Source organism: Elaeis guineensis, chromosome 11 (assembly GCF_000442705.2).
Source record: "Elaeis guineensis isolate ETL-2024a chromosome 11, EG11, whole genome shotgun sequence".
In the NCBI taxonomy this organism is placed as follows: domain Eukaryota; kingdom Viridiplantae; phylum Streptophyta; class Magnoliopsida; order Arecales; family Arecaceae; genus Elaeis; species Elaeis guineensis.
This window is the reverse complement of record NC_026003.2, coordinates 33,401,216-33,427,983: the sequence shown is the minus strand read 5'-3', so window position 1 is coordinate 33,427,983 and position 26,768 is coordinate 33,401,216. Positions and strand designations below refer to the sequence as shown.

Genomic DNA, 26,768 nt, shown 5'->3' with positions numbered 1-26,768 from the left:
CTTTGCATGGTCATATCAATTATCTATGTATATAGTTATATATATATATACACCATCTTTCACAGGTAAACATTTTATATCCATTTCTATTTTTTTTTAAAAATCTACTAATAAGTAGGATGAGGATGACGTAGGAAGATGCTCTGGAACCTGACCCCCTTCAATTGCCGTCCTGATGCCCGCACCAAGCCCGGACTGGTGGAAATTTGGAATGCGAGAGGCTTCGTACTTAAGACAACACCAACGTCCCCCACCCGGGCCAAAAAGATCGAAACGAAGTCTCGAGAGAAGGAAATGGCGGAGGAGGTGAAGCTGGGATCGTCGAAGCCGATGGTCGCCAAACAGGAGGAGATGGTAGAGGCGCGGGTGCCCATCCCCTACCGCGACCAGTGCGCCCACCTCCTCATCCCCCTCAACAAATGCCGCGTCGCCGAGTTCTACCTCCCCTGGAAGTGCGAGACCGAACGCCACACCTACGAGAAGTGCGAGTACGAGCTCGTCATGGAGCGCATGCTCCAGATGCAAAAGATCCGCGAGCTCAAAGAGAAGAAGAAGGCCGCCAAGATCCAGGGCAAATCCCCCATCCCCCTCATCCCCTCCACCGCCAACGCCTGATATCCTTTTCCCTCTTTCTTCCCCTTTCTTCTGGTCAGTATTCGTTACAACCAGATTCTCTCTTTCTTGTTTTGATTGATGATGTCTCCCGAATCTGCGATGATTGGGTTTTGATGGAATATTGGCTGATTGCTGATCAAGCACTCATTTTGCGTACCAGGGATGCCAGATCTTTGATAAGAATTGGATTTTTCTGGAGTTTTAGGGTTAATGCGTTTAGAGGAGATTTGTTTGCCTCATGTTATAGGTAAGGGCAAGAAGTTAAGAGGATGGTAGACCGTGCTGATCACAAATTACCAGTTTTTCATGGAGTCTATAGAAGAAACATGTTCATTATGCCAAAAATTTGTATACTGGTGCCGCTGAAATCTGGATTGCCGTCAGATGGAGCTGGAGTGGTGGTGTGTCCTCCTGACAGAAAATCTGCATACAAGTCCAGACCGGAATTGGCTCTGACGGGACCTTTCGACGCTCAAGGTAGATCTCAGAAAATAATAGAGAAGGAGTGTAGAAGATTATGAATGCGTACCTTGGGAGGTCCCTGTAGATCTTTTTGTAGGGAGTAATCGCGTAACCATTGAGAGAGATCATGGGGGTGATTTAGGTGCAACGTGGCGAGACTCCTGGTCGAGATCATTGGAGTGGTTATCACACCTCTCTTATGTGTTCCAAAAATCAATTGAGAGTCGTAGATGATTTTGGATTTCGAATTAAGGTGCACATGAGATTGGCTTTACCTCTTTAGTTGAAGGTTTGTATAATTTGATGGAGTTGGGTGCTGAAAGAAAGAAATGGCCGAGTTGAATCTCATCTAGCAAGATGAAAGTCTGTGCTTAAATATGGCCGAAGTCAGAATTTAACATGCTTGAGCGCCCCATCATCTGCAGTCATTTGTGTTAGAAGCCAATAGCTTGAATTCCGCTGACTGTGGTCAAGGTCCAGGGGTCACTATAGGTCGAAGCTAGGATTGAGCCATCTCGCCGTGCCCATCGGCCCAAACATAACCCTTTGTCTCCATCTTCGGCCTAAGAAGGAAATATCCCCCTAACATGTACCTCCTACTCCTGAGTTCAATTTGAGTGAAGGGAGTACTAGAATTTTGATTGGCCGAAGATGCATTGTCCCTTTTGCGAGAGCAGTGCACATGCTTCTGGAATGAAGGGGAAGTCATTTCAAATTGCAATCATGGCTACTAGACGATCGACAGAATCAAAAGAATAGCACGTCTTGTTTTTCATACATACCATTAATGGGCCGATTGACATCTCTTTGCTATCATTGAGTTGCGCCATATGTCAACCATCAGATGGCCGGATAGGATGTGGTATTTGGATAGTTTCAATTTTCCTTGTTTAAAAAGGAAGAGGTCTCTCACTTTTTCTGTACATTCTCGGATCTTCTTCTTTCGATTTTCTTTTCATTTGGAAGGTGTTTCGGTTCATCGACGGTTCCTTTTTAAGCGGCGTCTCCACCTCTCGAAAAATCACCATCTTCTTCTTTTTTATCATGCCACAACAGGTTGGTTTTCTCTCCTTTTTTGTGTCTCCTTTTTGCCTTCCTGATTTGGTTGCTTCCTACATCTCTAATGGCAGATTCTAAGAACCCTAGCGAAAATTACTCTTCTGAATCAATCCCTTCCTCTTCTGGGAATATTCCTGTTAATGGGGGTGAAAAGCGTGACGCCACATCTTTTGCTCCAGGCTAGATTGAATCTAAGTTGGGAGTTAAGGATTTGAATCGCATTCGCATTTGGTACAGAGTCCCATCCATCTTTGAATTAGAACCTCCTGGTCCCAATGATAGAGTAAGCCACCCTCCCCCTGATAGGATAAGTTTGTACGAGAAAGCCTTTAAAGTTGGATTCAGGCTTCCTATTCATCCTTTCATCGTCGAGATTTTTTGCTTCTTCAATCTTCCTCTGTGCTCTGTTATTCCAAACTCTTTTCGCTTTATCATCAGTTTTTTGATTCTTTGCTCTAGAGTTGGGGTTCAGCCTTCTCTATCTTTTTTTCGATCCTTTTATACCATGAAAAAATGCATCGGGGATTGGTGGTATGTCTTCCCAACAAGGAGAGCTCTCGCATTGATAACGGGGGCTCCATCCTTAGTGCATAATTAGAAGGTCTGGTATTTTTTCGTTTTTGATCCTTCCGTAGAGGAGTGGAGATGTCCACATTGGGATCGATCGAGGGATTCTGACTTCAAGGTCCCGAAGCTTGGAGATGAAGAATGAGAGCGCTCTGAGATCTTGAGGGGATATAAAGTTCTCCCACTGAAGGAGTTGCTATCAGAGTAGTCTCTTTATAATGCCGATGTTAGTGGCCGATCCTAGAGGTGAGGAGATCCCCATTCCTCCCCCCGATGTCTCTTTTGAGGCCTTCCACTGATGTTGAACTTTTTCGCAACAATGATGAAGCCTGAAGAAGTAAATGAGCTGTTGAGGAGATCATCGAAATGGGTTGTACCTTCTTCATCTGCTGGAGTTCCGATGAAATCCAAAGCTTCGGATAAAGGCGAAAAGGAGAGGGCTCCCTCGACTTCAAATAAGGAGGAAGCTATTTCGGTTCGTCCCTTACGAAGTTAGCTTCCAAAACCTGTTATGCTCCCCGCCCCCCCAGGTTGGCCCAGTATTGGCGGAGTTGGACTCTGTTAGAGAACAATGAGTCAAGAGCAGGGTCAAGGTTCATCCACCGCTAAGAAGATTTTAGATAGTTGGAAAAACTCTAGCTGTGCCTTCAAAAGCATTCTCCTGAATGACGGTTTGGAGGAGATTGAGAAAGAAAATACTATGAATTAGTAAAGACAAATGATCTCCACTTTCGGGAAGATGAATCTACTCCTGTTTCTTTTTTTCCATCTCTTATTATTTTTTTATTTTATTTTATTTTTACTCATTCCCTACTTATAAATATAGGCGGGACATTATGTGGCAACTCTTATCACCAAAATGAACGATGCTGAGAAAGAGTTGGCCGAAGCAAATAAGAAATGTCAGTCGATCGAAGCTGCAGAGGCTAAGGTCAAATCGAGGGCAAAAGCTACTGAGGCCGAGGTGGCCCAGTTGAAAAATAAGTTGAAAGAAATTGAAGCCACATTAGCTTCGGAAAGAAGAAAAAGATTGGAAGTGCAAATCAGGTCATTGAAGTTGAGAGGAAGGTCCAGGAGCGGGCTGCTGAAGCAGGATGCGTAGCTATGGAAGCCTTTCGTGCATCCGTCGAATATTCGGATGGGAAGCTTACTTTCAGTCTAGATGCCTTCAACACTGGTCTCGATATTTATCTCAAAAAGGTGAAGGAGCGCTTCCCAGACATGGATTGGGATTTTTTATACCAGTTGGAAGAGGAGGGAGAAGAAAATGTCGCCGGTGGGACTTCGATCGTCGAGGTAAGCAGGGGACCGTCCGAAGTTTTCGTACCTTCGAAGGTTGTCCTTGCACTCGTCTCTGTTGATGTTGCACCAACTCTACAAGTATTGGAGCAACCGGTCGTGGTTTCATCCGATCTACCATCGATCGATCCTTATGTTGAGGTCGGGCATAACTAAACTTATATTTCTTTTTATTTTTTATTTCGTTAATCAATGTAAAAATTGACTTTTGAAATTAATGAAAGAAAAAGTTTTACCCATATTTTAGACTTATTTGTGTGCGATGTCCTCAATTGATCCGTTGTGATTGTTGCGATCGCATGTTCACCCAATACCTGGTTAAGCATCTTTCAAGGGCTTTGCTTATAATAATTTGAATTGAAACTCTTGAAAGGAGCTTGTATCAGGCTCAGTAGGATGTTGCTGAAGCTAAGGCGAAACTTCGGAGGCTTGAGATAAGTGACGAGGAGGCAGCGATGCAGACAAGGAGTCTGCAGAAGCGTCTGGAGGAGGCGAATAAGCGTATGGAGGAGTTGAACAGAAAATACTTCTCCGAAAAATGTAGGTTGACTACAAAGCGCAATGAAATTGCTAAATCTACCGGGGCCGCTAGTTGGAGGATGGGTGCGGAAAAATCCTTTCTCAATGAGCAGCTGCAAGAGGTCCAAAACGAGATTGCAAGACTGAAGTATGACTTGGCTTCATGTAGGATCGGTGATAAAGCCAAGCAAAAAATTGATAAGCTTAAAGAAGAGCTTTATTTAGTTAGGGGCGAGATAAGAAATCTTTGTCGCTCATTGGATGCGAAGAGGTCAACAATTGATGACGTTTGGAGCAAATTGGTCAAGACCAAGAGGACGGTTGTTGACCTCTTGGAGCCCTCCAAAAGGATAGATCTTCATTGTCCGAACTTAGAATTCAGCTTGCGGAACATACGGTTGCGGCTGAGCATGCTAAAGCAACTATCAATTTATTGGAGGATCGGCTTGCTTCGACGTTACGGGATACCACCATCGCAATTAGTGGTATATCAGCTCAAGTGATGGATCTCAGCTTTGAAGAATGTCGAGGCTTAGTTAGAAGACTTTTCCCAAAAGTTGATTCTCATCTTCCTGCTTCAAACCTAGGGGGAACATCGAATGCCGAAGCTCCACTGGCCAAGGATTGATCTTTGAACCTGTGCATCTTTTCCTTTTGTCTTTTTGTGATTGCCTATTTTGTAATAGCTGTAAGAAATTTTTTGATAAGGAATAGGATTTGAAACTTCAGCGTTGCACAAGTTCAATGTCTCACTTGTAGGATCTATAATTTGGATGAATTATTTCCACACTGAGACGACTTGTCATGGCATCTGCAGAGTGGCCATGTTTTTAGATTCGGCTTATTTTTTGGCCAAAGCCGAGGGCTCGAGGGTCCTTTTGTGTTAGCCCTCGCTCGTAGATTTTGATTTTTGGCCCGGATGAACATCAACGGGCTTCGGGGGTTCTTGTTAGTTACCTCTGCTTGTAGATTCCGATCTTTGGACCGGATGAACATCAACGGGCTTCAGGGGTTCTCGGTTACCCCCCGCTCGTAGGTTCCAATCTTTGGCCCGGATGAACATCAACGGGCTTCAGGGGTTCTCGTTGGTTACCCCCCGCTTCTCCTGATTACTAAGGTCTTCTTGGGCGTTGGCCCGCTGAAGAACAGGTTCGGCCTTTAGGGGTTCTCAAGGGTTAGCCCCTGCTTCTTAGTAATGGAGGTTACTGTTGCTCGTTGGGAGAAGAATCATCGCGATTGGTCAAATGTCTTCCTAAAATTGGAGCGTCCATCGCGGCATGCCTTGGGACTCCTGCCATAATGGCAGGCGAAATTTTCCAAGGAAATCAATCGAAGGTCTTCTTCTAGGCCATCTTCCGGTTGCCATGTGGCAAACTTGGGTAGCTTTCGAAGCGCTTCGCTGACTTCGTTCGGATAAGAGAGAGGCGTAGGGAATGGCGGTGACGGTTGAAATTTCAAAATGCGACACGTGGAGGATTCGGATTGGCTCTCGCGTGGGCGCATTTCTGCTTGGATCTTCTATAAATTGTCCCTTCCTACCGCTGGTGCACCCACGAATGTCTTCCCTGTTCTCGTTCCTTTTTAGTTCTCGCTGGATTGGCTCTTGCGTGGGCGCAATTCTGCTTGGATCTTCTATAAATTGTGCCTTCCTACCGTTGGTGCACCCACGAATGTCTTCCCTGTTCTCGTTCCTTTTTAGTTCTCGCTCTCGAGATCATGGAGCCTGCTCCCCGCCAAGTCAAAGAAGCTACCAAAAAGAAGGCAGAGTTTCTTCAGAAGGACTCTAGCAAAAAGGTGAGGATGGCGCTCAATGAGCCTCCTCCTAGGACTCCTGGCGCGGGCTCCTCCATTGGGGTGACGCTCTGCCTTGGCACTGCTGAGGAGGCCTTTAATGAGGCCCCTCTGCTGCATCACCGAATTCAAGGCCTCAGAGGCCTTCAAGGGAGAACTTCTGGATGCCTCCACGACTGGGTTTGTGCAGGATTTTGAAAACTGTAAGACCCGCATCAAGTATCTGATGTCATAGCTGGACCTGCATCGTCTTCATCTCGAGACAGCGTTGATGAGGTTGGGATGTTCTCTTCGGATGAAGATTGAGTTTTCTTTATCTTGAATCTTGATCTTTGCTGTGGCCAAGGAGTTATGGTTTCGGAGGAGTCCCTATTTTCCCCTTTTCTCTTTCTTTTTTATGTTTCTGTTATTGTCTTTGTTTTTCCATCTTTCGTTTGTAAGTATTTTGAAGTAATGAAAAAAAGGGCATTTGCATTTATGCATACCTTCTCTGTGCTTTTTGTTTCTCCTTGGTATTCTCTTCCTTTTTATTAATTGCCTTCATAACATATTTAGTTGGTTAATCCCCAAAGAGAATTTACTTCAAGGGGGTGATATCAAAAGATAAAGAAAATAACAATGTCTTTAAAGAAGAATATAACATTCAGTGGATGAATAATAACATCACCAATAACACATCCGCAAGTTATTCAAGTTCCAGGACCGAGATAGAAGTGTGCTGTCCAATTGCTTGAGGCGATAGGTTCCTGATTGGAAAATTTCATCCACCTGATAGGGGCTTTCTCAGTTGAGACTCAGTTTTCCATGCTCGATGGGCTGAGAGACTTCGGCTCGTTGTAGGATCAGGTCTCTGACTTTGAACTCTTTGTCTCGGACATGAGAATTATAGCACCGTGCCACCTTCTATCGATAGACTGCCATTCTTACTCTTGCTTTCTCGTGGGTCTCTTCAAGCAGATACAGTTGCCCGAAGCCATTCTTCATTGCTTTGATCATCATAATTTTTGACTCGATGTGAAGGGAGTCCGAGTTCTATAGGGATGACAGCTTCAGTTTCAAAAGAGAGGTTGAAAGGAGTCTCCCCTGTAGGAGTTCTTTAGGTGGTTCGATGGGCCCATAGGATATTGTACAGCTCATCGACCCAAGCTCTCTTGGCTCGGCCAATCCTTGCTTTCAGCCCCTGCAAAATGGTTCGGTTATTAACTTCGGTCTCTCCGTTGGCCTAAGGATGGCCCACCACAGTGAAGTGTTGGGAGATGCTGCAATCTTGGCAGAATTCAGCGAACCTCGTGCCTGTGAGTTGGTGACCGTTGTCTGTAACAATCACTCTGGAAAAATCGAACCTGCAAATAATAGCCTTCCAGACAAAGTTAGTCACTTTGGCTTCAGTAATTTTGGCAAGGGGCTCAGCTTTTACCCATTTGGTGAAGTAATCGATGGCTACCAGCAAGAATTTTTTTTGGTTTGATGCTGGTGGAAAAGAATCTAAGATGTCCATTTTTCATTGAGCAAATGGTCAAGGAGCGGCAATTGGAGTAAGTGGCACAGATGGCAGATGCTGAACATTGGCATTCTGCTAGGATCGGTCGTATTGTTTAATAAAGTCAGCTGCTTCATCTTACATCTTGGGTCAGTAATATTCTTGTCGAAGTAGTTTGTATGCTAGGGATTTGCCGATCAGGTGATTGGCGTACATTCCTTTGTGCACCTCTCGAAAAGCATACTCGGCTTCGGATGGGCGAAGACACCTTAAGAGCGACAAAGAGAAGGATTGCTTGTAGAATCTCTCATTGTGGAAGATGTAGTGGGTGGCCTGAAACCTGATCTTCCTGGCTTCTTTTGAATCTGCAGGCAACACTCCATCCCTTAAGAAGCGAACAAAGGGATCCATCTAGCAGGGTTCGTTATCGACTTGCAGAACTTGAGCCAAATCTTCTATGCTTGACCTTTCCAGTACTTCAAAAAATGATTGTTGTGAAAGATCTCCTGGTGCGAGGGTTGCCAGTTTTGACAGCAGATCAGCTTTCGAATTTTCGGCCCGAGGTACTTGCTGGATGTCGAAGTTAGAGACTTCCGATATCAGATCTTTCATCTTCTACAGGTATTTTTTCTTATGTTCTTTCCGAGCTTCGAAGTCTCCTCTTACTTGTCCTGCCACCAATTGAGAATCAGTATAGACCCTCAATTTTGATACTCCAAGCTCTTTGGCGATCCTTAGCCTTATCAGAAGTGTTTCATACTCCACTTCATTGTTGGTAGATGGGAAGCCGAACCTCAGGACGTATTCAACAGTAAATCCTTCAGGCCCGAGTAGCAGTAACCCGACCCCCGATCCAGTGGTGTTGGATGAGCCTTCTACATATATTATCCAAGAGTTTTCTAGTTCAGATGACTCTGATTCTTCTATCACATCTTCATGAATAGGTTCGGACATCTCTAAGTCATTCAGAATGGTACATTTTACAATAAAGTCTGTCAGGATCTGCGTTTTGATAGAGGGTCAAGGTCGATATTGGATTTCAAATTCTGCAAGTTCAATAGCCCACTTCGCCAGTTGGCCAGAGGTGTCAGGATGATGTAAAATAGCTTTGAGGGGCTGGTCCGTCAACACCGCGATTGGATGTGCAAGAAAATATTGTCGAAGTCTTTTGACTGTGATAATGAGCACAAAGATCAGCTTCTCCGACTTCGTGTACCGGGTCTCCGCATCATGTAAGACTCAACTGGTGTAGTATATTGGCTTCTGAACATTATCCTGCTTATAGACCAACACAGTGCTTATTGCCACTGGAGATATCGTCAGGTGCAAATAAAGCTGCTCGCCTATGCTTGGCTTGTTGAGGAGTGTCGCCGAACTTAAATATTGCTTCAGCTCTTTAAAGGTTTGTTGGCACTCATTAGTCCATTGAAAATTTTTCGATTGTCTCAAGGTTCGAAAAAATGGGAGGCAGCGTTCGGCTGATGTTGAGATATTTATTTAAAGCCACCACTCGATTGGTGAGGTGTTGCACTTCCTTGATATTTCAGACTTATTTTTTTTTAATTATAGTCTGAATCTTCTCTGAATTGGCTTCTATCCTTCGACAGGACACCATGAAGCCTAGGAATTTGCCCGAAGTCACATCGAAGGCACATTTGGTAGGATTTAGCTTCATTTTGTACTTTCTCAATATAGCAAAAGTCTCTTCAAGATCTTCAATATGGGTCTGGGAAGCCTTGCTTTTGACCACCATGTTGTCCACGTAAATCTTCATATTTCGGCCAATTTGATTTTTGAAAAGCTTGTTGACTAGGCGCTGATAAGTTGTACCTGTATTTTTTAAACCAAAAGGCATCATCCTGTAACAAAAGAGGCCTCTGTCAGTAATAAAGGCTGTTTTCTCCTCATCTTCATGAGCCATTCGGATTTGGTTGTATCCGGAAAAAGCATCTATGAAAGTAAGGAGCTTATGGCCCGAAGTTGTATCTACCAACTGGTTAATGGAAGACAAGGGATAGCTATCTTTCGGGCATCCTTCCTTAAGGTTTTTGAAGTCAATGTAGACCCTCCACTTGCCATTTGCCTTTTTCACAAGGACTACGTTCGCGGTCCAGCTAGGGTAGTTGACTTTCCGAACGAAGCCTGCGTTCGGTAGTTTGTCTACTTCTTCAGCTATCATCTTTTGCTGCTCAGGTACGAAGCTTCTTCTTTTTTGCTTAATAGACTTGTTCTTTGGGTTGACGCTCAGCCTATGCATCATCACCTTTAGATCAATGCCGGGCATGTCGATCGGTGCCCAAGCGAACACATCAGTGTGGGCCTGCAAAAAGGAGATAAGTCTTTTCCTGATTACCTGGTCGAGATTCGATCCAATTCGGATGGTATGCTTCTTATTGCCATCTTCAAGTGGGATCGTCTCCAAATCCTCTACAGGTCTTCCTCTTTCTTCGGACAAATCATCCCAAGTGTCCAACCCATCAATTGGATAGATTTTGGATGGTCTTGATCCATGAAGTGCAATGTTGTAGCACTGCTAGGTCAAGGCCTGATCCCCACGCACTTCACCAACTCCAGAGTTTGTCGAGAACTTCATCTTCAGATGATAAGTGGATACAACGGCTTCGAGTGTATTGAGTTCTAGATGTTCAAGGATTGCATTATAAGTCGAAGGTGTTTGGACTAGCAGGAAATCCACTTGGACTTTAGATCATCGAGGAGACCGTCCGACTACTACAGGAAGAGTTATTACCCCCTTAACCGGCACAGCATCTTCAGTAAACCCCATAAGAAGGGTATCCATCCGTCCTTTCGTTCCGGTGGTATACTCGTTTGAGAGAAAGCATCATAAAATAAAACATCGATCGAGCTTTCATTATCAATTAAAACGCAACGTACATCATAGTTTGCGATATTAAGAGTTACAACCATCACGTCGTTATGTGGGAATTGAATCCCTTGGGCATCCTCAGTAAAAGTAAGAGATTCTTTGACCTTCGGCTTCTTGGATGGTTCGGCCACTTCCTCCATCCTTTCGCAGGATCCTTCAATTATTGCATTGATCATCTCTACGGGAGGTCGATCTTCAGAGGGCTCTCTCTGTTGTGGTTCTGACGGGGCTGGTAGTCTTCGCTGCTCCTGCTGATCCTGTCGACATCGAATAAATCGATCTAAGCGACCACGCTGAATAAGTTCTTCAATTTCATCCTGAAGTTGGATGTAGTCTTTGGTGTCGTGGCCATGGTCGCGGTGATAGAGACAATATTTATTTGGATTCTGCCGATCGGGACCAGACTTCAGTCTCGGTGCTCTTGGAATCCGATCCCTGATCTCCATAAGCATTTGGGATCGATTAGTATTCAAAGGGGTGTAGTTGGTGAACCTTCCAGGTGGGGGCATACGTCGATCCCGTTGAGGAGTGTCTCTCTATCGAGAGTTGCATAGGGGAGTTCAGGATCTTCGACATCTGGGAGGAGAACGAGGGGGCTGCTGGTTTCTTAGGGGAGACTCCAGTCTTTCTTCCCTCTAGTCTTCGGTAGGAATCACCAGGGGCTTGCCTTCAAATGTCTCATCTGTCCTAGCATATTTCTTCACTCGAGCCAGCATGTCGGCGAAGTCTCGAGGATAGATCTTCTCCAGAGAATAATGAAGATCATTTTTCAGTAATCCGTCTTTCAGGGCCGTATTAAAACGGCCGAGGTAAGATCTGATGGACTCCCCTTCTCTCTGCTTCACGTTCATCAGGGAGTCCGATCTTTTCTGGTGCTTCTGGCTACTCACAAAATGGCCAACAAATAGCCGGCTCATCTGATCAAAGGAATGGATTGTCCGAGACTTCAAACTAGTATATCAATGTCTAGCTATACCCTTCAAAGTAAATGAAAAGGTACGGCAGAGGGTGGCATCAGTTGCCCCATGGATGAGCATCAGGGACTTGAAACTCTCCAAATGGTTCACAGGCTTAGTGATCCCACGGTAACTCTCAAGTTATGGCATCTTGAAGTTCAGGGGGAGCGGCTCTTGCATTAGTTGGTCACTGAACGGCGGGTTAGTGTTGTACCCATTGTCAAGAGTCGTTGCCGGATGATGGAACGTCTTAATGTGCTCATACATCTTCCGAAATTTACGGTCGATGTCGGCAGCAGTATGATTCTCAGAACACAGTAGAGGAGATCGTCGACTAGGCATTGAGTCCTGCCTAGAATGGGGACACGGCGATCATCGTCTTCTAGGTTCGGGACTATGGGGTTGGCTGTGATGGGTCTGCCTTCCCCGCTTAGGGCTTCGAGGGGATAGTGGAGGTCGTGCCTGCGGTGTTGTTGCAGGCTGCTGTGGAGGAATTGCTGAAGATGGATTCACCATTGGTATCGCGTTGGTTGGTGGAGATGCGACTGTAGTCGCCACTACTAGTGCCACTGCCGGCGATGCCACGTACAGCTGCTGCATTGTTTGGACAGCGGTGGTTAATATTTGGACCTGTTGGAACAGTAATTGAAATTGTTCCACGCTGACAGTTGCCATCTGTGGGGGAGGTGATTGCTGGACTTCCGACTGCGGTTGTGCCAGAACTTGCTGGACTGCCGCATTCTTCACGGGCTGGGAGGTGGCAGCGGTGTCGGATCTCCGGGTGGACGCTTGTCGTGGTGCCATAATCGTTGTTTGGTGCTCCTCAAAGTGGGTTAGGATCTTTCCTCTAGCGTCAATCTGTTGCCGCTGCATTTTGGATCGCGATCGGATAGAGTGGAGTGGTGGCGCATCCTCCCGGCAGAAAACCCGCACTCAAGTTTTGACCGGAGTTGGCTTCGGCGGGGACCCTTCGACACTCAAGTCAGATCTCAAGGAAACAATAGAGGAGTGTAGAAGATTATGGACGCGTATCTTGGGAGGTCCCTTGTAAATTTTTTTGTAGGGAGGAATCACGAAATCGTTGAGAGAGATTATGAGGGCGATTTAGGCGCAACGTGGTGAGACTCTTGGTCGAGATCATCGAGGTGGTTATCACACCTCCCTTAGCCACTTCGAAATCAACTAAGAGTCGTAGACGATTCCAGATTTTGAATTAAGGCGCAGGTGAGATCGGCTCTACCTCTTTAGTTGAAGATTCCGTATTATTTGATGGAGTTGGGTGCTGAAAGAAGAAAATGGCCGAGTCGAATCTCATCTAGCAAGATGAAAGCCGGTGCTTAAATATGGCCGACGTCAGAATTTAACATGCCTGAGTGCCCCGCCATCTGCGGTCATTTGTGTTAGAAGCCAGTAACTATAAAGACTGCAGTAGATAAGGTGACGAAGCCCAGAAAGGCCGATCCTTGAATTTCATTGACTGCGGTCATGGTCCAGGGATCACCATAGGCTAAAGCTAGGATTGAGCCATCTCGCCATGCCCATCGGCCCAAACATAACCATCGGTCTCTGTCTTCGGCCTAAGAAGGAAATATCCCCTTAACACATACCATTCTTCAATATGTTCATCCTCATAATAGAGAATGAGTATGATTCAGCGTAAGCCAATGCAGATTTGGGCAGAGAATTACCATACCCTAAGTATAACATATTTTAAGAAGATTCCCACCAAGGACATGTACTCTGGAGTTGATATCAGAAAGAATTTATGCCTCTGGAGTGTGAGAAGAAATTGGATTGCATACATATTAAATTCAAAAATATTATCTCCTGTCATCTAATACCAAATCTTTGCAATAGATTGAATATGTAGCTTGCTTTCTTTCGGCATCTTTGATAACCACTTTATAGAAGGGAATCACTTAAAAGACCAAATATGTTGTAGAACATAGCAAGAAGAGAGTGATCTCCAACATGGAAGAGTGAGACTAGGATAAACAAAAACAGAGTCCTTGATGATAGAGGAACAAATTTATGGATTGATATAAGAGATTAATTTAGTTGTTTCATGGTTGTCATGGTTGTGTTTAAGATTCATTCAGTTATAGATATATTCAAAGAACTTGTATGAGAATCTATGCTTAGATGGAAGTCACTATGTTTTAAGGGTGCAAGTTACAAAACAATGTGGTGAATGTACAGAACATGAATCATGTTTGGAGCAAGAAGGTGGATATCCTCCAATTCCTTCATGCTTTGAGTCATCTTGATGCTGCATGTCATCCATTTATCCACTAGGAAAAGTGGACTATATTGTGATTTAGAGGAACAAGTGGCATAATATTTGTAGGGGAGAAGAAAATGCTTGATTGATGATTGGCAACTGAAAAATAAAAATATGTCCAAACAGAAAAGAAGAAAAGATAAAGAGGGAATTGAGTCTGAAGAAAGAATTGATTTTGGAGGAGTCAAGGGGCTTTTTTCTTCTTGCTGTTATACTTGTTAGAGTGATTTATTGATTTGTCATCATTATTTTCTTGCTTAGGATCTGTAACATCATGTGGAAGGAAACTGATGGTTAGAGAAAGGAGGTAATTTATCTATTTTGTATCTGTATATGTATTTCTCTTATATATATATATATATATATATATATATATAGTTGGTAGTTGGAACTATACACTACATGTTAAATTTTAACGAAATATTTAATGATTTAAAATCAATGATGGCCCATCTAAATTGAAGATCCAAACCATTGAATATGATGTACACTAAAAAAAAATATCTATAACCCAAAAATTATATATTTTGGTGGTATTTAATCTGTTTCAAATTGATGCAAGAAAGAATGATTTTAATAGCATGTACTATGTTTTTTTTTTTTTTTTTTGTAATTTAATCATCAAAATCTATTGAATTCAAATATAAACATGTTTTAAGATGTGTAGATTATGGAGTAGATCTCCAATCTATCTGCCCTATCATATATTTTAGCACGATAGCGCAATTGTTGTTGTTCATTTAAGTGCCTATTTGATGTATAACATAGAGATCTTCGAAACACAATTTTTTGGTTTAAACCAATATTTGAAGGTATAGATCAAAATAATAGTGGGGATTTTCAATTTGAATGGTCCATCATTGTTTTGGGAATTGTTAGATCTATTGTCAAAGATTTACATGCTCATTGTTTACTCAAACCCATACACAGAAAAAGAATACCTCCATGTAACAGTTAAAATAGACAAAGATGCCTTTTATTGCTCTCGAAACATTAAAACCAGCTTCGGAATATCATTACCTTATTATTGAAGAGTGAGTTCTCAGGTGCTTGCTTTGAGACAAATGTGCCCCTAGGCAGCAAGATGCTTGCCTAGGTGTCAAACTAGGTGCTTTAGTAGCTGTCTATTCTAAAGCTCAAGAAAGTATCAAGCGCTTAAGAGTTGATTTACCTTAGGATGCTGCCTTTAGTAGCATTGGAGATATCCAGAAAAAATCGTACAAATCCTAAGTCAATGGGTGTGTTTGTAGACATTAAACAAATCACCTCCTAAATTAGAGCATGGTCACCACCCTAATTACTGAGGTATTAAGAAAAAAAGCATCGCTTCACCCATGCCTTGTGTGTTCATCATCAATTCTTCACAGTGATTATCTGTTCAATTTGCACCATTTCCCCTTCTTGTCATTCCTCTTCTTGTTATTGACTATTCAACTTCAACATAGATCTACAACTCTTCCTTGCTTGTTCTTAACCATTCCAATAAAACTACATATTTCTATGAATCTTGCTTGTGTGTTTTGACCTTAAGGTCTATAAGATAGGTGCCATTGCAGCCAAGGCTTTACAATCACATTTTAAATCTGCTCGTTTAGTTACCAATCACTATTACTTTGTGTTATAATGGTATCAATTATCAAGATGCATACTGTATAGTGCTGATTATCAGTAAACATTAGTCTAGTTGTGCCCTAAATTTTGATTCCTTTTCCATAAAACTTACACTAATCGAAAATTGTGATTTTGATTTGAAGGTTTTAGAGCATTCAATTTGTATTCGTGTGTGGTTTTTGTTGTCATTAAAACAATGGAATATTCATGAGGAGTCATTATACATGATATACTTAACAATCAAATGATGAAGTTCATAGATTTTAGTTTATCACTATCAAGCTATTTAACAAAGACTAGGAAATTATTGTTCAACTAGTGTATCTTCATCAATCTTTGAGTATGTGTTGATATGTTCTTGAGTCATTTGGTTCTAATGTGTCCAAAGTGTTGGCGAGTGCAACATTTGTATGGTATAGAGAGGTGCTAACTATTGAGCAATTTATATGTGTTACTCTAAAAAAATCTAGGAAGGTTTTGCACAAAGAATTAAGCATTCTAGGTTTTCAAAAAAAAATTATAAAAAGATGGAAATGAGTGTTCCTTTTTTGTTATGAAGATTAAATTAAAGAGGAAAATTAAATTATAAATAAATTTTGACAATCTTTAATCTTTTGAAACAAAAAGAACTTATTGAAATTAATTTTTGTTTTTTTCATAAGGGGATGTGAACTGATATTTTTTGGGGGATATAATTTAGATAGTTGGATGTGATGCACCTCTTTGAAACACTAGATCGAGAATATATTGACTATTAAGGTGGTGAATGCACAAAATTGAGTCTTTTTTTTTGGTAAAAAAAATGGGTTGAGGGGGGGCGTTCGGTGTAGCTACCTCCTCTGGATGTTACCATGAGGGCCCCCAATCCACTGGAGGAATGTCCGATGTGGGGTGACAACAAAGGTGGCTCAGTCCCTCCCCGCCATGTCCAAGTGGATCAGGTGAGTATGTCACCCCCAAACCACCCAAGCACCAGAGGGACCAGATATCACCCCACGGACCCGCATCTAGGCATCGGAATTTAATCCTCATTTAATCGTAAGCCTGCAGACTCAAATCTTGGACGTGGGGATGAGGGGTTAACGGCCCGTTCCAACTGGGCTACCACTTCAGTGGTCAAAATTGAGTCTTTGTGGTTCTATTACCGAATCTAAGCCTTCATCACCAAATTCAAGAACCCATCTTGTTCCATATTCATAGTCGAAATGTGCCCTATCCAAAGAAAATAATTAAAACAAGCATCATTATTGGTACAAGAGTCCTTCAAAAGTAAGATATTGTACATGGCTTTTCTACTTATTCATGTTAGGCACCTATTAACATGTATGTTGACTCTAGTTTGGACACTTATGGTCCAACGCCTCAGATTATATGAGATATAATCTACCATCTTGCAGACTATACTTCGAAGAATATGATATGCTTGTCCATTCTTTTGCTATTTTTGAGATACTAAATTACTCGAACACATTCATGGTATATTAGTACAAGCAAATGATAGCCATTATTTTTAAATAAGAAAATATTGTTTAACATTGAAATGGTACAAATTATATTTAAAATATTTTTGAGTCATGATCCTCATGGCTATTATGATAGTAAAACAAATTATCATGGATGGTGGAATTGTCCTGAACCACACTGGTGGTTGACCAGGACAGTTCTGGCATTTAAAACGAGACACCAAGGAGGATGGATGGAGGGAGAAGGAAAGAGAGGAAAAGAAGAGAGGGGGGAGAGGAGCGAGAAAAGCCGGGGAGGCTATTGGAGGCTTACTGAGGCCATCAAATCTTTGTCCTCCTCCGGAGAAAGGAAAAGAGAGAGGGAAGGGGAGGGAGGTAGAGGAGGAAAGGAGAGGGAGAGGGTGCGGACGCCGGGGAGGCCGGCGGTGACCATTGGAGGGCCATAGAGGCCCCCAAATGACTGGAGGGGCAGCTGCGCCCTTCTTCGAGTGGAAATATGGTTAACTTGCCATATTTTAATCTTTCTATTTTAGCCAAAATCGGCAATAGCTCTATGTCCGACCGTCGATGCTGTCCTCTCCCTTTCCTTCCCTCCTTCCTCCTTCCCCCCCACCCTCTCTCTTTTCCTCTTTTTGGTTCTCCCTATTTCCTACTTTGGTTATCTGAAGGGCTGCATCACTGGCCTCTCTGCCCTTTCCCTCTCTCTCTCCTTCCCTTCCTCTCCCTCCCTCGCCCCTCTTTTTCTTTTCCTCTCTTCGGTTCTTCCTCTTTTTTACTCTGGTTATTCGGAGGCCTTTACAGCCCTCTGGTGGTCATTGCCAGCCTCCATCCTTTCCTCTCTTTTCCTATCTCTCCCTCCCCCTCGCTCTCTCTTTCTTGCTCCGGTTCTCCTTTTCCCTGCTCTCTCTGCTGTGTCGGTTTGGGCCTGGCACAGAATGGCACGGGGGCATACTGAATTGTTCCGCTAGCCAATCAGTACGGGCCTTGATACTGGCATAGCCAACCTTGCTCATTATCATGCATGTTTACTTAGATTTAAAGAAAACTTAATAGAGCGGTAAATACTTTCGAAACATAATAAAATGATAGGAAAGCTTAGAAAAGAAAGGACAAGATCTTAGGCCAAATCGTTGATAGGTCTTGCCAATTAATTATCATACTAAGTCTATTTTCTCTCTCACCTTTCTTAAATGGATATGATAAGAATGAGGAAAGCAATTTTATCTAATGGAAGAATTTAAGATGATTTGTTTTGTTGGTTTATATGAGGAAAAAATCTCATGCATAAGTTTTGAATGGTTCCAAAAATTTATGGATGCCAAGACATGGTGGTTTTCTTCTATGGTTAGCTCCCAAATTCAAAAAGTGAGGAGGAATTATTTGGTAAATTCAGCATTTTGTGAGAGCTTTTTTGTAGGGCTAAAGAATCAGTCATGGAGAGGTATCTAGAGATCATGTGAAGTGGATTTTGCTTGTCTATGGTAGCACACAACTTGGCAAATCTCTCTTCCAATGTTTATGAATGGAAATTGGCTACTAGGTCCTTGCTACCTAAGAATGTTGTTAGTCATTCCAACTATTGGGTGGATAAATTTGTTTATTGAGGTGGATTTTCAGATGTGTAGGCTGTCATATCTTATTAATTTTTTTAAGAGCAGAGATGCTTATGTTTGCTAGAATGGATTTTTAGGAATAACGGACATGACTAGAAAAGAAGTTTTCCTTCCATTTTGGAAGGACCATGGCCTTGTCACTCTAACGGGTCCTGTTAGTTCAATCTATATGTATATGCATAGAAAACATAAAGAATCTATTGTTTCCTACAATTATATATATCTTAGTCTATTGATCTACAAGTGTTCTTCACTTGCCAAAGTGTAATTGGTCTTAAATTGTTATCAATTTGTTGTCTATGTAGTAACTAATTAGCTACGAACCTTGAAGTCATATTTGTTTATGCATTCAAGCTATCTTTCTCTCCGTTATATATAGTGCATAACTACATATATTATACATATTTCATAATCTCCAATCTGCACACAACCTTGCTTTTTCTAAAGAAAACCAAATGTGTATTTTTCTTGACTTGTCTTCTCCTTTCCCATTATCATTTTGTCTCTCGTAAAACCTTTAGTACATGTTCATGTCTTGTCATAGTTTATTGATTGTGTTGGTACATTAGTATATGTACCTGGCTTTACTAGATCTTTTTGGAATTATTGTCTGAGACAGTCTTTTCCATAGATTTTACTCAAGGGTTAGATCCTTGGTTACTGCATGCTTATCTAATTGTCTACCATAACCGTAAGCATCTGGTATTTCCTCTATTGTTTGGTGTTGGCTTTATTGATTCTTGTTCACCAAATTTCTTATTTAGGGCCATCTCTTGTATCATTCCAAGTTTTTCCGTATCTTTATACATAACCTCCATCCATGTTATCTTAGGTCTTTCCTTTCTTTTCTTCCCACCTTCAACACAAACCAAAATTCCACTCCTTACTGGACGCTCCTCAGATATTCATTGCACGTCCATACCATCTAAATCTATTTTCAATCACTTTTTCGATCACTTTGTCTTTAGTTTATGCAACTCATACAACTCCTCTAATATCCTCGTTTCTTATTTTATCTCTTTTAGTCTTATCACGCATCTATCTTAGCATTATCACTTCACTACACCTAACTTGTTTTAGTGTACTTTCTTTATTGCTCAGTACTTTAAGCCATACAAGATGGCAGGTCTTAGTTCTATAAAATTTTCTCTTTCTAGGTATGTAGCTATTACATAATATTCCAGATGCATATCTCCATTTCATCCAACCATCTCTAATTTTATTACATATATCTTCATCTATTTTTCCCAATATTTTGTATATATATATCCTAAGTGATGTAATCAGTCATTTTGTGGTATCTCTTGGTCATTAGTCCTAATTGAAACCACATTTTCATTTCCATTCTTAGCAAATTTACATTCAGATATATGTTCTATCTTCAATCTAATAATCTTTGAGCCCGTATCCTCAAAAATTTTCCTCTATAGTGTTTGATCCAGTTCTCTTTTTATCAATCAGCACTATATAGACTATAAATAACACACATCATGTTCCTGAATATTGGCAGTAAGTTCATCCATGGTTAGTGCATAAAGATGTAGGCTCAGCACTGATCCTTGATACATGCTTATAGTAACTGGAAATATACTTTTAGTGCAGCTACTTCAAACACTTGTCACCCTCCTAGCATACGTGTTCTCAATTATTTCCATATATCATTATGTACTCCCTTTTTAAAACCTTTCAAATTGCTTTTCTTGGTACTTTCTAGCATAAGATTTCTCTAAATCAATGAAGATTATGTGGACTTTTTCTTTTTCTCTATATTTATTATCAATTATCTAAGTAGAAAGATAGCTTTCGTTATTAATCTTTCAGGCATAAATCTAAATTGCTTATTTGAGATGATTGTTATTTTTCTTAATCCAAGATGGTGAAACCATCTCGAACCATTTGGTTTGGGGCGTATCGAGCTGTGCGGGCAGTAGATTAGGATGGTTTTGACAAGCAAAACAAGAAACTAGCAATGGAGGGGGAGAGGGAGAAGGAAAGAGAGGAAACGAAAGAGAGACAAGGGAGGGGAGGGGAAAGGAGAGGAAAGAGGAGAGAGGGATAGTGGTAGTTGGCTGGTGGAGGGTCGAAGAGCTGCATGGAGGTGCGGATCTCTTTGCTGAAGGTTTGCCCAATCGAAATGGGACTCCTTGCTGGCCGGCCTGCGATATGGTTTTGTATGCCTCTGTATCAGGCTGTATCGGGCTCGAACCAATATAGCAAAGAAAGTGGAGGAGAGGGAGAACTGGAGAGGAAAAGAAAAAGAGAGAGACGATGAGGGAGGGAAGGAGATGGAGAGGTCGGCCGGCCACGGTAGTGGCCGTCGAAGGGATGCCCATGGTGCATGGCAGAGGGTGAACTAAAAAGAGAAAAGAGAGAGGGAGGGAGGGAAGGAGAGGGAGAATCGGCCATCATTGTGATGGCTGTTAGAGGGTTGGGGAGGCCTTCGGAGAGCCCTCCCCCTCCATCTGGTTGAAACAAGGATGAGTAGCCACTATTTCAATCATAGAATTGCTGTCAATTTATTTTTTTTGCTGCTTCATAGTGAAGTTGGCTCTCCGAAAGCCTCTTCGACCCTTCGGTAGCCATCAACGACCATAGTCGGTTATCCCTCTTCTTCTCTCTTTTTTTTCTCTTTAGTGCACTCTTCTCTATGCACCATGGTCATCCATGGCCCTCCGACATCCACGACGGCTCTTCGATCGCCTCTGATGGCCTTTTCCTTTGCTTCCCTCTTGTCTCTCTCTTTTCCTCTCTTTTCTTTAGTGTTTTGAATTCCATGTGCGAACCATACCATCAAGCCATGGTATAGTTTGGCATGCTTTGAACCGTTCGGTTTGGCGAACACTACCTCCACTTTTTTACTTTAGAAAAATTAAGGAAGTCGGCAAAGGGTTTGTCGACTTAACATTTTCGAAAATAAAAAGAGCCCCCTCCAATTCCCTTATTTCAAATGAAACAGGGGAACTGGAGGTGGAGTCCCTCTCTACCCTTTCATGCACCTCCCCGGCCCTCTGCAGCCCTTTGCCGGACGTTTGCCACTCTCCACTGGATGTTCACCACCCTCCTCCATCCTCCTCTCCTCCCTTCCTCTCCCCTCTCTTTTTCTATCTCCCGTTCTCCCTCTCCCCTGTCCTCTCTACTATGTAGGGATGCACTCCACCAGTCTTTCCCCCCTCTCTTCCTCTCCCCCCTCTCTCTCTATCTCCCTCCATTTCCCCCTCTCTTTTCCTCTCCTGTTCTCGCTCTCCCCTACCCTGTCGATATGAGAGCCCGATATGGAATAGCATGGGGTCGTATCGAACCATGCTGCTGGGCAGCTGGTTCAGGCCTCGATATCAGCACAACGATCTTTAATCTTTGTTCATTTCTTATAAATATATATGGTGACTCATAAGCTTAGTTCTCCAATAATTAGAATAGTTTCGTATATCACTCTTATTCTTATAAATAGGTGTTATAATACCTCTCCTCCAATCATGTCATATTTTCTTAGTCTTTAAAATTTTGTCAAATAAGTTAGCAAGATGATCTAATCCAATATCTTTCAAGATTTTCCAAATCTCAATAGATATTTCATTTGGCCTAAGTGCCTACCTTATTGCATTTTCAAAGCTATCTCCACCTTGCATTGTGTGAATAGATCCTTGACTCCTTCCTAATTTTACTTCTTCAATTAAGATTTCTTTAGTAAAATACTCATTTAACAATTTTTCAAAATAACATCTCTTTCCTCATCGTTCACTAATACCCTTTTATCCTTACTTTTTAGTGCATCTATCTTGATCTATATCTTTATATTTTCTTTCTATAATTATCTATTTTATTATCATGTGCTATAATCCACCACCAAGTTTCTTTATTTGTATATTTTTCCCCCTTTTTGACTCTCTAGAACATCTTGGTTACCCTTTTAATGCAATTGACCATTTTGTCTTACATTTTATTTGGTTCATTTCTCAACTTCCTATTTCTCTCCTTTAGTAATCTAAAAATATTAACATTTTTTCCTTTGAAATTCCACCATCTTCCTTTTGGACATTTATTAATCTCTTTTCCTTTCTTCTATACTTGGTATATAAATCTAAGACTAGTAATATATGTTGTGGTTAAATTTTCTCCTGGCATCACCTTATAATCCTCATATGATGGGTTTTCACTTGATAAAAAAGTGATCTATTTATGATACATTTGATGCATTCTTAAAGGTTGCTAAATGATCATCTCTCTTTCTTAAAGGTGTTTGTAGTTGCTAGGTTATAAGCAACTGCAAACTCAGGAATCAATCTCTTATTACGTTTTTATTCCCAAAACCAAATCTACCATAGACTCTCTTATATCCCATATTATTCTTCCCTACATGCCCATTTAAGTCATGAAATATTCTTTCTCCTCCAGTAATACCAAATCCATCCATCCCCTCTCAAATTGTTTCTTAATTCCCTCCTCTAAACCTACTTGCAGTGCATAAGCACTAACTATATTGATAATCTTCTCATCTAAAACTAGGTTAATAGGTGTTAATCTATCACTTATCCTTTTTACATATTCAATTTTATCTTTTATTTCCTATGCATCACTGTTCCTACTCCATTCTCGTTGTTATTCTTATCTACATATAATAGGTTATTTCCATTGCCAATATCTTTGGATATACTACCTTTCCATTTAGTTTCTTGCAGGAAACAATATTGATTTTCCTACTTGTCATTATATGCAAAAGTTATCTGCTTCTTGCAGTCAAATTTCCAACATTCTCTCATAACTTTATCTAGAATTTCTTGTCTCCCTGTGTTACTTCCTTTCGCATGCAAACTAAGCCCTCATTGATTTTCTCTACTTATGATCATAACATCTCAATTAGTTCTTTAACACTCTTTCCTCATTTCTTAAACTCAACTTTGCTTTGATGTTCAACTTGAGCATATAGACATTTCAACATCTTCTAGACTAATACTTGTTGGATTGGTTCGAGCTGTATTTAGTCATCAGAAATTAGGACCAAACAAATAATTTATGAAGTTTAGTTTCTGCAAGCTCCATAAAGGCATAGATTTTGATATGTGAATAGAGACTTAAATTGATGTAAGTAAAAAAAAATTATTGTAGAAAAAAGAAATGTAGTTAATTAGGTCAATCATGTTGGTTGTAGAAATAATAGGATTCTTGTTTGATTAAAAAAACGTACCGGATTATTTAATTGGAGATAAAACCATAAAGTGATATCATATTTTACTTTATAATTTTAACATTATAAGGTTTTGTTCTATAAATTGTATATTGATAGGTACATAATTCTGTTGCCATCATTACGTAGTGATATAGCGCAAGTAGTTTTTCTCTATGAAAGATTTAGTGTAGACCTGATTTGGAAAAAAAAAATATAGCGTAGATGTGATTTGTGTCACAATGCATGTTAACTTTGTTCAAATGTGATGCAGGAGCATCCAAGAAGTTTGCTTGATTAGTTTTTTTCAATATGTTCTTTTGTTTCTCTTATTTTTTTTAGTTTATGGTCCATAGTTTTGTTTCTAGTTTTTATTAAATAGTCATCTGACTAGTATGTGACCTTTAATGAGTTTGCATGGCTAAGATTTGGTAGGGATTGTTTGTAATCAAGGGCTGGTATTGGAGAGCTGCTGCAATTCTATTATAGATAGTCTGTTTGGATTCCATGTGAGTAGCTGTCTTATTCTTAATTTATAAGTTATTGGTTTTCAAATACTAAAAATGATTAATCATTTTCCAGCTTCAGTCTTATTGAACTATAGCATCTATTTTGTTTTTTACTTGCTGTCTTTCACTTTCTGCACTGCATCGAAGGGGTATTAGAGCAAAAAGATCCCAAGGTTGCATTAGGTTTTTCATTTATAAACCATGGTGAAAATGAGGAAATCAAGCCCCACATATAGCATTGGCTGAGATGCGGTGTATGACTGAAGATTTGTCATGGGTTGTACAAGCTTTATAGTGGTAGGAACATGTGGGAGCCTGTGTGGAGAATATGGAAAGTGACTGTGATATCTTAGATGTGCCAGAAGGTTGTCTTGAGGATGAAAGTGATTATGGAGAAGATGAATATCCCTTTCATGATTTGGACCTATATATCATGTGTACAAGGTGGATTGTGATGGTTAGTACCAATATTTGCCGTCTTGGTATTGGGCCCCATATCGGGATCCATATGGTGCCAATCTATTATTGTGTCAATATGAGGCGAGTGTTGGTACACTGCTCCATACTTGTACCAGTATGGTATGCCCCATACTATCTGGTTCGATATAGTATGGTAAACCTTGGTTAGTACTTTTCGTTGATTTAAATAGTGGTGAAATCACAATAGAAGTCGCTGATTTTTTTTTTTGAAGGTTGCGTGCAAAAGATTATTTAGATTGGGGAAGCTAGCTTGGATAATTATTTTGAATGGAAATGGGATGACCAAAATAGGAAGCTATTGTTTATAAAGATTAAATTGAAGGGCATTGCACTTCAATGGTGGAAAAGAGCTGAAGGGCAGTGTGTAAGACAAGGCAAGCCAAAAATATACACTTGGGAACACATGAAATCAGAGATGCGGAAGCAATTTTCACCTACTGATTATGCAGTGGAGTTGTATGAAAAATTCATCCATTGAAGCAAATGGTATGCCGGTAGAGGAATATGCTTTTGAGTTTAATAACCTTTTTATTAGGGTTGGTTTTAATGGGACTAATGAACAAATAACTTCTGGTTATATTTCTTTAAATCAATCCATTAGAGATTAGATGAGAGTGGTTCCTTTATTCAATCTTGAAGATGCTCGACTATATGCTTTAATGGCTCCAAAACAAGTGTTGCGCTATGACCCAAGGAGACCAATGTGTAGTAGGGAATGATAGCAGTTACAAAGTTATATTCATGTTGTTTGGGGCTCTTGGAATGATCATGCAGCTTGGCAGAGTGGTCTAGGGGCTGCCACAACCAACAAACAAGTGGCGTAGTGTAGCTAGTATTGATAGGAATGATGAGGGGAGGGATGTAGTGTAGTATGGAGCGTAAAACAGTTCTGGTCCTAGTGCTTTTAAAGCAAAGCAACGGATCACACATTCGTTGTTTTACTAATGGTGAAAGAGGATAGAAGTAGAGGTGCTAGAACCTGTTTATGATGATTGAGAATGAAGAAGTTGATGCTTATCCAATTCAAGGAGAGTCTTCGGTGGGTTGAAGAGTGATGACAACGTTGACCATGGATTAACTGGAAGATCGGCAGCAGCATAGCATTTTCTAGATACGTGTTCTTTCTGGTGGCAATGTATGTGATCTAATTATCAGTGGGGAAGGGTTGAGAATGATATTTCAAATGATGCAGTGGAAAAGCTAATGTTGCCTACTGCGGTGTCATTTTGTAGAGGTGACAAGAATTATACCTTGCATCTTCTTAAGGAAGAAGTTAAAGAAGAAGCTACTCATTCTTCTACAAGGAGCAAGGTTCATGGATTTTATCCACCAGAAAATTTGTAGCTGAGTAGAAAAATTGGAGTTTTGTATACCTTGGTCAGCAAGATGGTAAAGGGTGACTAGCCGTACTATGATTTGAGTCAAATCTGGTCCACATAATGCTTCATATGGCAAGAAAAGCGAGTTTAAGTAAATTTTTGCATCCTCAATGTTTGACCTAAGATTTGGTAAACATGTCTTTGTGGCAGTGTCTAACATGCCTGTTCAGTATGTAGTAGGACATGCTTGTCTAATTAGGAATGTTGATAGGTAGGCTAAAACTGCCATAAAGAGAAGTGACTGCTGAAAGGAAAACCATCCAGTTGATGGGATGTTGTTAAGAATGTAATTTCTGAATTCTCAACAAAGCCAACCAACCAAATTTTTATAACCTCAAATGATTGTGGTGTTGGTATGATGCCTTAGATGTAATGATGTTATCCTCACTCTCCATTCATTTGAAGATTCTTAAGTTTATTGAATAAATTTATTTTTATGCTTACTCTTTTCCCCTTCTAATTGTTCTGCTCCTTATGTACCTCAAATATTGCAACAAAAAACATACTTGGAGACAGACAACTGATCGTTTTGGTTGGTGACAGATATTCCTGCATATAAGTGATAATAGATGTTTGGTTGTAAGTGTACTTATATTACTATTACAGATGTATTATCCCATGTTGTGGTGTCTGAAA

At 40.9% G+C, this 26,768-nt stretch overlaps 1 protein-coding gene across 2 annotated transcripts; it reads left to right on the top strand.

Annotated features, from left to right (window-relative positions):
* Window positions 1–200: 200 nt before the first annotated feature.
* On the top strand, window positions 201–26,768 carry LOC105034735 (NADH dehydrogenase [ubiquinone] 1 beta subcomplex subunit 7). 2 transcript variants are annotated; one of them, XM_010909998.4, is made up of 2 exons: window positions 201–648; window positions 26,649–26,768. In XM_010909998.4, the coding sequence occupies exon 1, from the start codon at window positions 295–297 to the stop codon at window positions 613–615; it is 321 nt and encodes a 106-aa protein (XP_010908300.1). In that variant the 5' UTR covers window positions 201–294; the 3' UTR covers window positions 616–648; window positions 26,649–26,768. The 2 variants fall into 2 exon arrangements, with proteins under 2 accessions (XP_010908300.1, XP_010908299.1); XM_010909997.4 differs by lacking the exon at window positions 26,649–26,768 and adding an exon at window positions 14,178–14,235.